Genomic DNA, 11,568 nt, shown 5'->3' with positions numbered 1-11,568 from the left:
GTACGGTAAGATTAAGGTTGGTTTTTAGAAGAATTGAGGAGTGTTGAGACTTATTAGAGAGAGTAATTAGGAGATCTAGAATATTGAAGAATTTGCACGGGACATAATATCTTGGAAAATTAGAGAGTTTAGATATTCAGATGGCGAGATCTAGTAAGTATATTTTCACCCTTCATTGCATGCAACACATTCTAGTTGTCCATTTAGGATGAGTGTGGCTATAAAAAGGTGAACTTTACCATTTAAAATTTCAAGCTTAAAAGTGAGTGTGGGTTAGACAAATCAATAGCGGAGTTTATGAATAAATAGGTGAGCTTGTCATCTGAAATTTTAAACTACAAGGCTAGTTTGGTACAATATAAATGCAAGGAAAGTAAAAGAATGGCAACGAAGGTAAATGATAAATTGTGTTTAGTACGAAAGGTTAAATGTATTAGAATTAAAAAGGAATGATCTCGAAAAAGTCAATAAGATATTAATAACAACATGAAAAAATTCAAAAATATAATAAAATTTTTAAATAAAATTTGGTTAATATCAAATTTATATTTATTTTTATTTAAAAAAAAATCTTAAAAAAATAATAATATAATTGTAAATTTATTAAAATGAAACTGTCCTCTCCTCTCTTTTACTTTTCTCCTAACTAATTTCACTCTAACAAACAGTCTAAGAGTGTGAGCCCATTACACAAGTCACGTGGATATGTAAGGAACTTATAACTCCCTAACATATAAATTGTATCTTCTAATTAGTCCCTGCACCTTAGCATAAAAATGAATATACCAAATTTTAATACAATCTATTTCCTGCAGGTGGGGTGGGTCCAGAAAATTAAACTAATGTTGGAAGCATTATGTGCTTTGTACGTATTTAGAATTGGTGTAAATTTTAATACAAATTTTGAATTAAATTTTATTCAATTTAAAATTTAAGCGTTGATTTGATATTCCCAAACATAATATAAACGTATTAATTAAGTAGCTAAAACTCTTCGCTAAGAATTAGCATACTTGCTAGAATTACCATACAAGCCAAAATATCCTTCTGGATCACTCCACTAGTACCCTCAGACATAGCATGACCAACACTCTGATGAGATTAAGTGGGAAGGACAACTGAGAGTTGCTCACCAATTCTGTGATATATATCTTTAATCGGAGGAAGATATCAGACCCCATCCCTTAAAGAGGAATTTTTTTTTTTTTTTTTTTTTGGTTTAGGTTAGAAATGTTAGAAGTTAGATTAGTAGATGCAGAGAGTTAAAACCTGTCACTCCAAAATTCACCCGAGGCACTAATCTACTGGACTATCAAAGCATCTGCAATGCAATGAGCATTTCTTTTGAGAGTTCAAAATTCAGGAAGAGTGGGATCAGAAACACAGTTAAATCCAAATGTTGCAGCCATAATTAACTAGGATCCCACAATCATCTCTGACAATTACTGGCCATCTCCGAATGAGCAAGACCTCTTACGGAAAGCTGCATGCATCAGTATTTACTTTAACGCCCCTTTAACTGGGGGAGGCCTTCAAACAACCACCATCGATATCGGGTTCACACCACCACTTTCATAACCAACACCATCCCTCAAAGATGAATCCACTGAATCTAAAAATTCCAAACATTGTGGGTCTGTCGGAAGAAGAAAATGAGGTCTAGCTTGATAAGAGTTTTCGAGGATGTGAGTGTATAGCTAGTTTTCGAAGACACACTAGCATTGAAGCATCGGCTACGCCTTGTGCTGCATCTTGTGCCATTATTTGGCCGGACATGAGGTACGACTATATTATATATATATGTGATTTTGGATCAATTTGATCTAAATATTTGATTTTATGAAATATATTATACTAGAATTTTGAGATGTATATGATTTGCGAAAAAAAAAAAAAACTGTCAAGGGATTTGATAAATAACTATTTTTGGTTGTAAAAGTTATAAAAATATTGTATTTATAGCGTTCTTAATGCGCTATACTTGTAACCAAATAGTATTTTTTTATTCGAATTTAGAATCATTGAATTGAATGTAGACCACTTAACTTGACTCTTTATTATTCGGGTAATACCGCCACACTCATAATCATTGCGGTGATTTATACAAATTGTTTGAGATAATGCAGATATAAAAAAATTCAAACTGCCAAAAATAAACTTGAAAACATAAATAAATAATCTTCATTTCCATGTAAAAAACCCTTTTACTCCCCAAGAGTTGTGAAAAATTCAAAATGAGTCGAATCATCAGATAACTGTTTGGGTGTTTGAATAGAGCTTGGGAAAATAAAATAAAAAATTGAAATTTTGTTTGTTTTTAAACCAAATGGAATATGATAAACACTGAATGAATTGTAGAGTGGTAGACCTCAAAAAGCCTAGAAATAGATTCACTTTAGGAATGTTGTTTGGTTGTGATGATTAATTAATAAGCACTGATCATGTGAGTTAATAGGCATCGTCAGATAGATTTGTCAGTGTTGAAAGAGGACAATGTTCAAAGCAATCCCAGTACATGCATATTCCAGTTTACACATGAACTACTAGTCCATCAGTAATTAAATTAATTATATACTATCAATACCAAAGCGTCAAAGAGAAATTTGCATGTGCGCATTCGAATGCTAATTTGTTTAGACGTGAAATATTTTTTTTAAAGTATTTTTTAGTTTTTTATGTTTAGTTATGGTAAAATATTTACGAATGGCAATAAATATTGAAATATAATAAAAATAATTTAAACATTAATTTTTCACAATTTATTTTACACAATGGACTCTACCTAGCCCTTTTTCAAATGTCAAAAAATAAAAATAAAAAAAACTATATTTTATTTGGATGAATGTTGTGCTTGTTGTGCAATTGAATTTTTACTTTAAGACTTCGTTTGTTTGAGCGTAAAATATTTTTTAAGTAACACTTTTCATATAAAATGTTTTTTTTAAAAAAAAAAAATCCAATATTTGACAAAAGTTGTGAAAATATTTTTTATTGAAGAAATCTAGGAACTTGTATGATTGTTGTTGTTAAAAAGAGATTGACCTCTTGTCTCTCGCCCCATGATAACTATTGAGCCTATTGGTATTTTTCTTAACAGTTATTTTGTTTCTGGTCACTACATGTAAAATGGCTCCTCTCAAAATTATCTCTTTATTAAAGGTTCATTTCTTTCTCTCTCTACACGTTCTCTTTCTTTTTGGTTACTGTATAGTAATTTTTCCACGAACTTGATTGACATTTTCGATGTTTTGTTGAGGAGATCAAGAGTTAAATTGATAGGTTCGGAAAATAATTTTCGACTGATTAATTGGTAAGTTGTTTCGGTTAAATTTTGAAAATTTATATTTCGTTTATAAAAAATTTTCTTTGAATTTGAGACTACCAAACACCGAAAAATACAAAAAAATATTTTACCTCAATCAAATGGAACCTAAATATATTTTTATACACACATATTGAGTTTTGCGACTGGCCATTGGGATCGAGGAAACAACCGAAACCGAGTGAGAGAGAGTATTCTCTTCCCGTGAAGAGGTGTTGGAGGCATTCACAAGTCACAGCAGATCATAACATGCTTTGGCGCTTGCTTCCTTAATTTGCTACCCCAGATCACGAGCCACATTTGGATTCTTCTTCCATCTCATGCACGTTAACCCCACCTCACACGTCTGCACATTAATACTCCCATCTCTGGACTCTAGATTGATCTCTTTCATTTTCAATAAATTAATTAAATAGCTTTCTACACTTCATGCCAATTAAGACGATTATATATATATATATATATATATATATATATACATATGTATGTATGTCACTGTAGTGGTATATATAAACATTCCTGGTATTAGGGATTCAAAAATAATGCAATCAGTACAAAGTGATTACAGTGAAGGCGTTCCTTGTTCACCTTACGTTCTACATTTAAGAATTAACTCATGAATAGTCATGATAGTGATTGAGTTAAACTGCGTTGGTCTTATTATATGATGGAAATTGAAATGAAAATTCAAATTATATCTCACTCACGGATTCACGAGTTAAATAAATTGTGAAATAATGTTGGAAACAGAGAATTTTGTCATCTTATCCTTGTCTCTGGGCAACCAATAGTAGCAAAAAAATATTTCTTTTTCATAATGCAGAAGGAAAAAGTAATAAAAAAACAAAAAAAGGGCAAATAATTAGAGTAGTTCAATAATCTTCAATCCGCGTTATATTTCATTAGGTGGAGATAAAGTTCTCATCCCTTTTACAACAGCTAGTTAGCACCAGGTTGTGTGTGTGTGTGTGTGTGAGAGAGAGAGAGAGAGAGAGAGGGAGAGAATGGTTTCTAGGGAGCACAAGAGATCAACCATGTATAGAAAGCTACAACTGCTGCGTTCCATCACGAACTCTCATGCAGTAATTCCATCTCTCTGAATTTCTGAAACATTTTGTTTATATTAGTCGCCTTGCTAGCTTGTTACCAGCTCATTCTCCGCTAGGAGATGATTAGTGTCAACTTTTTACAAGATCATTTGGAAAAAAAAGTTTTTCTTCTTCTTATATCTTCTTCAAGTGTTGATTTGACTGGTATATTAATTAATCATCATCTAGGTTTCCTTAGGAGGAATTCTTGAGAAACCTTGATGATCATTAGGTTTTTTATTTTTTACTTGAATATGTGGGCTTGAAGTTCTCAACAAGTGAATTAATCATGGAAGAAAAAGATGGTATATATTGATTTTAAACTTGATCAATTAGGAAGTGAACCCGAAAGAATTAAGCCTTTCATTGAAGATTCTCATATTGATCATTTCTATTCTAGATTCTTGTTCATATATATATTCATATGTTAAATAAAAATTATATCTATATATACAACAATTCCTTTTCAACTTTTGTTCTAAAAATGAGATCAGGGATTATCTAGAGTAATTAATTAATTAAGTGGAGAGCTGATTCAAACATACATATATAGAAATTATTTTCAAGCTTCCTTGAGTTTTATCTTTTCTAGAAATTAATTATGTGCTTCTGTGTGTCTGTATCTGTGCAGCAGAACAAATCCTTACTTACCTTAGACTCATCCAAGAACACAGAAAAGTCCAGGCAGAAAGTGGAAAGACTAAATCATCAAAATATGGCAACGACACAGATCTCCACAGCCCAAGATCCATTGCCTACGGTAGATTGAAATTAAATTATATTTATAGTTCTAATTACATGCATAATTACCGCTGTGCGCGCGTGTTTGTGTGTATGTGTGTGTTTTTGCCCTGTAATTTAATGATCTGTTATATTATGTATCATCAATCATGAGCAGGTTAAAGTGGAAGCCCAAGAAGAAGGATTTCTAATTGATGTGCTATCGGAAAGAAGTTGCACAGGTTTGCTTGTTTTTGTATTGGAAGCTTTTGAAGAGCTAGGCCTTGAAGTGTTCCATGCTAGGGTTTTCTGCTCAGACAACTTTCATCTAGAAGCAGTACTTGGAGGTTATGTAAGAAAATGAACTCTTCTTTTTTTTCTTTTTAAAAGGTTTCTTTGATATGTTTGTTTCAACTATATATATATATATATTTCATAAAACTGTGCACAAAATAGTTGAATCAAAACTTTTTTGTTTGAAGGAGAATCAAGGACAAGCTGAGAAGATAGATGCCCAAGCAGTGAAGCAAGCAATTCTACAAGCAATTCAAAACTGGAGAGAAAGCAGTGAGCAAGAATAATCAAGAAAACCAGCTTCTAATTACCTCAAACTTGCATGCATGTTTCTTAATTTACTTTTCTCCTATTTTCTTCTCTCCCCTTTTTTCCTAGGGTATTGTAAGTTGCCTATCAAAGGATGATCTCGATCACTCTTCCAAATAAGCTATGGGTTACATGTGAATCGATCATCGCCAATTAGGTTAAGTGCGAGTGAATCTGTGCTAGCTAGCTATTTCATGTCCTACGTACCAGAAACAAAGGAGAATAAACTTAATTTTTCTCTTCTCTCTCTAGATCTCTCTCAAACCCTAATTCCTTTAATATATTGCATACTTATCAATGAAATAGATATGTTGCATTGTATATTTTTCCTTAATGTGCTTCAATTCACAAAATATAACCAAATAATTAATGTTAAAATTTTATGTATATTCTGGCTGTAACTGTATTTGCTATAGATATATAGTACTTTAGTATGTACCTTGTCACAACATAACTTGAATTATGTTGTAATTAGCAAAATATGACAATATAACAAATTTAAAAACTACAGTACCTTGAAAAAAATTAATAAACTAGTACTTAATTATGAAGACATGTAAAGCTAGTAAAAGAAATGATGAAGACTGCAGCGATTTTGAGCTACATATATATGTAAAATTTGGTGCAACACAAAGCTAAACCTAACAAAAATATAGACAAGTAAATATGTCAGTTATGAAACTATGGTGCCAGGGTTATTAATGTCACTACCTTCAGTTGAATATGTTCTTCAGGGCTGGCCTGCAGCTCTGGAATTATTGTTATTATTAAAATTCTCCTTTGCTGTTGTATTTTCGGTCTTTCTTACTGTTGGGATCACCCTTTTGGCTTACTATATATATATATATATATATATATATATGCTTGTATAATTACTTCGTATGCATAAAATTCTCTCACCTTAGGCACGAAAATTACCAAAATGCTACTTTCTTTGCATGAGAACTCAAGAGGCTTAGGATGAAGGACCAGGGAGAGAGAGAGAGTAAAAGCAAGCAAATGTGAATATGTGATATAATTTAGGGATAATTTCATTGACACCCCTAGTAGTTTGGCCAAATATCAATTTAAAACATATTTTGAAAATAACTATCACATCTTTCGAAAATAACTATCACTCACATTACAAACGTTTTCTCCGTTTTTCACTCACACCCTAAAAGTTAGTTGACAGATGTGTCAGATCACTTTTTTCATGTAAAAAGACATTCTTACCATTTGACTTTGGTTTGACCCATTTAATTATTTCTTTAATAATTGAAATGACATATTTACCCTCATCTGATTTTAGTTTGACTATTTAAATGACATGTTTACCCTTCCTTTTCCATATACAAGAATAAATAAAGTAGGTGATCAACATCATACAGTTTGGTATTGAGAACTATTATACGCCATACAAGTGTTTGGTTCTATATTTTTTTAAAGAAAATTAATGAAATTTAAGAAGAGAAAGAGAAAAATAAGAAAAAAATTTAAAAACTAAAATAGAAAAATAAAATAAGAAAAATCACCCATTCATATAAGGAAATTAATGAAATTTAAAAAGAGAAAGAGAAAAATACGAAAAAATTTAAAAACTAAAATAGAAAAATAAAATAAAAAAAATCACTCATTAATATATTTTTTTAAAGAAATTAGTGAAATTTTAAGTAAGAAAAATTTATTTTTTTAAGGAAATTAATGAAATTTAAAAAGAGAAAGAGAAAAATAAAAAAAAATTTACAAGTGTCTGGTTCCATGATCAATCACCCATTCATATATTCCATTATTTCAGATATATATATATATATATATATATATATATATATATGCTTGTCTTCATATTTTTTGGACAAAAAAAGGCCCTACTTTTTATCTTTTAGCATATGAATTGAAGTATATTTCTGTCATTTTATATTTATATTTGATTTTTATTTTTTATTTTTTTCATCCTCACACTAAACCAACGCTTCCATCTCCAAACCCATAACCAACACAGACAGACATATATATATATATATATATATATATATATATATATATATATATATATGCGTGCATATATACACATACAACACGCTGTGTACTGCGAGGATGTCTGCATCGGTGCCGGTGAGAGCCCGAAACTGAGCTTCGAAGTGGGTTCGCTCCGAGTTAAACAGATCATTTTCAACATTTCCGCATCAATGAAGTTGTGGGATCAACCCGTGTCGTCCCTTTGACGCAATACTTCAATTCACAAATCACTGCCCGCCAACCACCGCCACTGTGGCTCCTTCCCACCCTCTCTCCTTTTTCATTTCTCTAATATATAATATTATATATAAATATACACACATACACAACTATAACAGATCAAAATCAAAATTGGCATATGAATTCAATTAGTTTCAATTGCAAATTAATAAGGCCCGAAATCATTCAATAGCAAATATATACAGGCAATGATGCTCTCCCATGAACCAATTGAACCAATTCACTCGGTGTAAGCTTCATCTCTATACCCAGCTGAGGACCAAACACCAAAAATATAGATAGTTTCACAGATCGAGTGAACAGCGATCTAACGGGGTTTTAGTGACCATGAAAGCCCTGCAAATGTACCGTGCTTTAGCTACCATGAATTTCTGCGAAGGTACAGAGACGAGAGAACAATGGTTGTTGGTGATAATCTTGGCTTGGTGGAGAGAGATGGTTTCTGATGTCGGGTGTAGTGGTTGGTACGTGTAATGATAAGGGGTATATTGGTCATTTACATAATATGGAATTTAGGAATAAATGAGATTAAAAAAATTAAGGGTAAAATTGTCTTTTATGTATTTTTAACGAAAACTGTAATGAAAAAGCGAAATTGGACCTAAGTGATAGTTATTTTCGAAAAATGTTTTAGACTGATATTTGGCCAAACTACTGGGGTGGTCAGTGAAATTATCCATATAATTTTATTTCACTTGTTTTGATTTTTTTTCTTTAATGGCTTAATTAATCTTCAAAAGCACACTCACTCAACACACAATTTTATGAGGGAGGGGATATTTGTAATTGCTTTTCTACTATTTGTACTCCCATCTAAAAAAGAAGAAATGACTCTTATAACCTAACTTCATAGTAAATTAATGAATATTTTGTTTCAAATTTTTATTTTTATTTTTAACACCAACAAGAAACTTCAAATAAGTAAGAGAACACATACAATCAGGGAGAAAAGTATCTAACAACCACTGGGGCCAAATACTCCACTCAAGATCACCACGTTTGGCTTCAAGAGCCTTCCTGTTCAACAAGTGAGCTACAACATTTCCTCCACGAGGAATCCAAGCTAAAGAAGAACCTACACATTCCTTCAAGAGAGTTGAAATATCATTGAACACTACACAGAAGGCTTCAACAGTGGGCTGCAATCTCATAACTGATTGGCAGTCCCCCTCAAACACCATATTCATATAGCCCCAACTCTTTACAAGCAAAAGAGCCTCACGAAGCACCAAGGCTTCAGCCAAAGAAGAACTACTTACAGGAGCAAGAAACATTGAGGCAATCTTTATGGGTTAACCCAAATGGTTTTTGAGAATCATACCTCCTCCACAAGAATGAGAAAAGGAGTGAAAAGCAGCGTCGAAATTAAGCTTGTAAAAACCCCTCTTTGGTGCATACCATTTTTCCGACGGGGAGGAGACAATAGACGAATGGAAAGAGAGAAAACTGTGTTGACGAGAAACCTCACGAAATTCTTGAAAATCCTTAAGAGCCTTTTGAAGAGCATCAATAGGGTCCCAAAATTTGTTTCAAATTATACAGCCCCCGTTTTGGTAAGGATGGAGCCCTATAGTTGGTATTAGGGGTGGCCACGGATCGGATCGGATCGGATTAGGCATCATTCCTAATCCGATCCGTTCACAACGGATTGGAGAATGTTGAATCCGCCACCAATCCGTTAGTCCACGGATTGAATCTGTGAAATGATGGATCGGATCGGATCTAATCCGTGGACTAAATTTTCTAAATTAGTCTAACCCAATTTAAATGCATAATAACAAGAATAATCAAACTGTAAAATATTGCATAACTAAGAGGATAGTAGTTATCCAAATTATCTGAAAAAATAGTAGGACTATGCCAATATTAGATAACAATAGCAGTGAAGTGAAATAAAAAAAAAGGGATGGCAAATCCATATGTCAAATATAACATAACCAAAGGTCCAAAAGTAGCAGTGAACCAAATAGGCAAATATTACATAACCAAAGGTCCAAAAGTAGCAGTGAAGTGAAAAAAGAAAAAGAAAAAGGAAGTAGCAGACTAGCCGTGCAGTGAAAAAAAAAGGGTAGCAGAACAATCTCCATGAATCTTCTCAAATCGTAAACTATCAATAAATACTTACCAAAAAAAATAAAAAATAAAAAACGTCAGGTATGTGGCACACGGATTGCCACGGATAGAGTTGCTATATATTAATATTATATATATATATATATATATATATTACGGATTACCCACGGATTGTCACGGATCGGATCGGATTTTTGACAGCCTAATCCGTGATCTGATCTGTGGACTACGGATTCAATTTTTTAGAATCCGCCACCGATCCGTGGGTCTGGTAATCCCATCCGATCCGTACGGATCGGAACGGGCTCGCGGATTGGCGGATTTTTTGCCCACCCCTAGTTGGTATCTCTCTTTTTCTCTAATTTTTAATATAAAAAAATTAAAAAAAAAAAAAAAGGTTCTTAGACAAGACTCAAAAATTAAAAAATGCCAAAAAAAAAAAAAAAAAAAAAGGAACATCAAAAAAATGTTGTCTCTGGTGAATACATAATCTCTTTTGATAGGATTTAAAAAAATAAAAATAAATTATCTCTATTGAATAAAGTCTCTCTTTTGATAAGACCACAAAATAACTAAAAATTCAAAAAAGAGTGATCTTTGTTGAATAAATTATCTTTCTTTTTTTTTCATGACAAGAAAAAAAAAAAAAAAAAGTTAAGATTTATAAGTAAAAGATAGTTATAGTATTATAAAAATAAAAGATGATGCATTAATGAGTTTTGGTACCTTCTTATCATTTTATTTAGAATACAAGGGTTCAAAATTTGATTTTTGATACCATTCGTTGTCAGCTCTGTCTTCATCCCTGAACTTGTGTGATGTCCTTCTCCCTCGTTTGTTAATTTCAGATGATCTTCATAGCTTCTGTAACCGTTGCGGGCTACCTTGTTGTTTGGGTCGATTTTGGGCCTGTTTTAGCTTGTGATAGCCTCTGGGCTCTTTTTCGGGCCTTTTGATCTCTTTCTTATACAGTTTCTTCTCTTAGTACAACCTCTGTGACTCTGTCCCAAAATTGTTGACCTATTTTTTATGAAATTAAGTATTTAATATTTTTTAATTGTATTAAGTGCGAATTTTCAAATATATCCTTGTTAAAAGACAAAATAATATTTTGTCGTTAATGCACTTGTTTGTCCATGATTCTTTTATAATTGTCATTAGGTTAGTCCAAAATTAATTAAATTGATGCCAAAGATTCCTTAAGCGTTCTGTTTAATTGTCGCCTAAGGCTCACTTGAAGAGGTGCAGAGAGATCAACAAAATAAGTACAAATTTAAAGATTATACCCATTCAAACATGACATCTAGTAACTTTGTTTTGATTTGCAAAGATTAAAAAGGACAATCTAATTTTAATTTAAAATTTTTTTTTTCATACCAACCTCACCTGTTTAGTTTTCATAACTAATCTATGGTAAATAACTCACCCTCTGTTTTTTTTATTTATTATTATTTTTAATTTTGTAATTAAAAATGATATGTATATTTATGATTGGATCATGTCCATGATGAGGAAGAAAGGACA

At 32.0% G+C, this 11,568-nt stretch overlaps 1 protein-coding gene across 1 annotated transcript; it reads left to right on the top strand.

Annotated features, from left to right (window-relative positions):
• The first annotated feature begins 4,326 nt into the window (after positions 1-4,326).
• Positions 4,327-5,711, top strand: LOC132269689 (uncharacterized). The gene is made up of 4 exons (XM_059770946.1): positions 4,327-4,404; positions 5,042-5,170; positions 5,309-5,482; positions 5,613-5,711. The coding sequence occupies exons 1-4, from the start codon at positions 4,327-4,329 to the stop codon at positions 5,709-5,711; spliced, it is 480 nt and encodes a 159-aa protein (XP_059626929.1).
• Positions 5,712-11,568: the final 5,857 nt, after the last annotated feature.

The sequence above is a fragment of the Cornus florida genome, unplaced genomic scaffold (assembly GCF_030987335.1).
Source record: "Cornus florida cultivar Cherokee Brave unplaced genomic scaffold, ASM3098733v1 CherokeeBrave_3.0.0_Hap2_Chr08, whole genome shotgun sequence".
Lineage (NCBI taxonomy): Eukaryota > Viridiplantae > Streptophyta > Magnoliopsida > Cornales > Cornaceae > Cornus > Cornus florida.
Note: the sequence above shows the minus strand (reverse complement) of the source record. Positions and strands in the feature narration are given on the sequence as shown.

Bases quoted from the DNA above. Each gene is read 5' to 3' on its own strand.
- LOC132269689 (XM_059770946.1), top strand. From the start codon at position 4,327: ATGGTTTCTAGGGAGCACAAGAGATCAACCATGTATAGAAAGCTACAA. The intron at 5,171-5,308 runs GTAGATTGAAAT...AATCATGAGCAG, and splicing joins CCCAAGATCCATTGCCTACG to GTTAAAGTGGAAGCCCAAGA. The intron at 5,483-5,612 runs GTAAGAAAATGA...TTTTGTTTGAAG, and splicing joins AAGCAGTACTTGGAGGTTAT to GAGAATCAAGGACAAGCTGA.